This window comes from Sesamum indicum, linkage group LG4, assembly GCF_026168435.1.
Source record: "Sesamum indicum cultivar Baizhima isolate 11 linkage group LG4, ASM2616843v1, whole genome shotgun sequence".
NCBI classification, from domain to species: Eukaryota; Viridiplantae; Streptophyta; class Magnoliopsida; order Lamiales; family Pedaliaceae; genus Sesamum; species Sesamum indicum.
Window position 1 is genome coordinate 10,151,143 of NC_142660.1, and position 2,746 is coordinate 10,153,888.

Below are 2,746 nucleotides of genomic sequence, written 5' to 3' on the forward strand. Positions count from 1 at the left end.
TGTCACACAATCGTCCGTTGCCAGTCCCAATCCTACTGAAACTGCTGCTGATGGATCCAGCTCCCGTTCTTTCAATACATCAAAAAAGAAACGAAATCTACCGGGGAATCCAGGCATGTAACATGCAATACTTTCTATCTCAGTTGAATATGATGAGATAAAACAGGTTGCCTGCAAAAATATGAGGGTAAATTATATCGGTATCCCAAAATTATGTCAAGTTACACAAATCTCTTTAACTTAATTGTAAGTACACTCTTAAGTTTGTATGTGTTATTATTATAGGTGCAATCCTGTTTAGGGCCAAAACTTCATATAAGTACTTATATTAATAGGTTTAAATGCATTTTTCGTCCTATAACTTAGATTACTTGACTTTTCGTCCTTTAACTTTCTAAAATAGCATTTTGGTCCTGCATCTTTTTAATTTGTAGGATTTCAGTCTTTTTCTCTACTGCAATTCACCATTCTCCACAAAAAAATGCATGTGCATCTCACACATCCTTGTAAAATTTAGGACTATTGTTCCTATTGGTTAGTTTTTTCAAACATTTATGTCATTTGACTTTTTAAAATAGCATTTTAATCTACATCTTTTAGTTTCCTTGATTTTAGTCTACTTTTTAGCTCGAGTCCACTCTTCTCCTTGTGGAGGTGAATCTAGTGAGAAAAATGCTTGAAATAGCAAAAATTTAAAAGATGCAGGACAAAAATGCTATTCTTTAAAAGTTAAGAACGAAAATGCCAAATAATCTAAATTACGGGACAAAAGATTTTGTGCGGTTTACCATTTTTACAAAGGATAAAATGCAATTAACCCCAATTAAGTAGTACTCATAAATCATTATATTAATATAACCATTTCTTCATAAAAATATCCAGACCCTAATGCAGAAGTTGTGGCATTGTCACCAAGGACTCTCATGGCCACTAATAGGTATATTTGTGAAGTTTGCCATAAAGGGTTCCAGAGGGACCAGAATTTGCAGCTCCACAGGAGAGGTCACAACCTGCCATGGAAGCTGAAGCAGAGACCAAACACGCAGATCAAGAAACGGGTGTACGTATGCCCTGAGCCCAACTGCGTGCATCACGATCCAAGCAGGGCGCTGGGCGACTTGACAGGAATCAAGAAGCACTACTGCAGAAAGCACGGAGAGAAGAAGTGGAAGTGCGACAAGTGCTCAAAGCGTTATGCTGTGCAGTCCGACTGGAAGGCGCATACTAAGATCTGTGGAACACGTGAATATCGTTGTGATTGTGGCACCGTTTTCTCACGGTTAGGCTGTGTTTTCACTTTGTCTTCCACGCACCTCATCATCTCTCCATGAGAAAATTAAATGTGTTCAATTTTCTACATACACAGGAAGGACAGTTTCGTTACTCACAGAGCTTTCTGCGATGCGTTAAGCGAAGAGAACTACAAAACGAACCAGAGTATTGCAGCCAGTGGAGGAATGATGCAGAACCAAGCACAAGATTTGTTTTCTAATACGTGCACAAACACAGGCACAAACATCCTCATGAATCCGTCGGCTTGCATCCCTCAAGATCATTCGCTTAAGCCCTTGTCATTGAACTCACATGGGATCATGATCCCTGGCAGTTTGGATCCTTTTCAAAATGCAAGAACTCTGAGTGTTAATTCTAAGACCATGAATGCAGGACTAAATAACTCCAATCTAGCACTTAGCTCTGCTTATACGTCGGCAACTGCATTGTTGCAGAAAGCTGCAGAAATGGGCTCAAAGATGAGCGACACTTCTATTAGTCCAATTCTCCTAAGAGGATTTGCAGGTTATTCCATGAACACTTCAGAGTCGTTTCATGATGGTTCTTCTAACGGAGACGAAATGTATACCGCTGCCAACGTTGTATATGCAGCAGGAAATTTAGAATCGAGTGATAAAGCAAGTGGGAGAGGAGAGCAGACGACTAGTTTTGACATTCAGCATACGAGATTATACGATCTTTCAGCATTTATGCATTCATCAGCTCAAAACTCAAATGGAATATCTCAAAGACAAGTAACAGTGGGGGACGACCAGAAAATGACTGTTGATTTCTTAGGAGTGGAGCCTCCTGGAGCTGCTCATTCAAGTTTTTCCAAGAAAAGAAGATATGAAGATGAGATAACTGAATTAGGATCGATAAGGTCCAATCTGCACGATCTGCATTCCGGATGGTAAATCTAGCCACTCAGGATTTTGTGAACTCGCTTAGTTTATTAATTTTATTTCACAAGTCTTTATAAGTTACAAGAGGAAATCTAACAATTTTCAATTTTTCCCAAGTAAATAGCAAATGTTCATCACTTTGCTTTCAAACCAGTAAGCAGTAGCATTTAGTAATCTGCCTCTACAATTAAACTGGGTTTACTGCAATTTATGTAATATTGCAAAATGAGCAGATTACTACAAGTGAAAATAAATAGCAATTCACTAAATTGCTTCATTTTTTAAAAATATAGGAAGGGTAAATTGCTGCATTTTAAAAAATACAAGGGGATAAATTGTTAGATTTTTTTTTTAAGATGTAATTTGCTCATTTACAATATCACAGAAGGTTGCTTATAATTTTTTCTAATTGAACTTGTCTAAAGGGAACTGAAACATTCAGCTTAAAGGTGATCAAACTGAAATTTTTTATGAATTTTATTCTGTAAAAAACCGTTGAAAAATATATTGCAAATTTAAGAGCAAAATGCAATTTATCACTGTGTTATTCAAAAGTGGCAAAAATTCCC

General features: G+C 37.2%; 1 protein-coding gene across 1 annotated transcript; it reads left to right on the forward strand.

Annotated features, from left to right (window-relative positions):
- Nucleotides 1–381: 381 nt before the first annotated feature.
- Nucleotides 382–2,305, forward strand: LOC105160178 (protein indeterminate-domain 7-like). The gene is made up of 2 exons (XM_020693480.2): nt 382–1,279; nt 1,367–2,305. The coding sequence occupies exons 1-2, from the start codon at nt 924–926 to the stop codon at nt 2,187–2,189; spliced, it is 1,179 nt and encodes a 392-aa protein (XP_020549139.2). The 5' UTR covers nt 382–923; the 3' UTR covers nt 2,190–2,305.
- The last annotated feature ends 441 nt before the right edge of the window (nt 2,306–2,746 follow it).

Coding starts and splice junctions, on each gene's coding strand:
- LOC105160178 (XM_020693480.2), top strand. CDS start 924: ATGGCCACTAATAGGTATATTTGTGAAGTTTGCCATAAAGGGTTCCAG. Junction 1,280..1,366: donor TGTGGCACCGTTTTCTCACG/GTTAGGCTGTGT, acceptor CTACATACACAG/GAAGGACAGTTTCGTTACTC.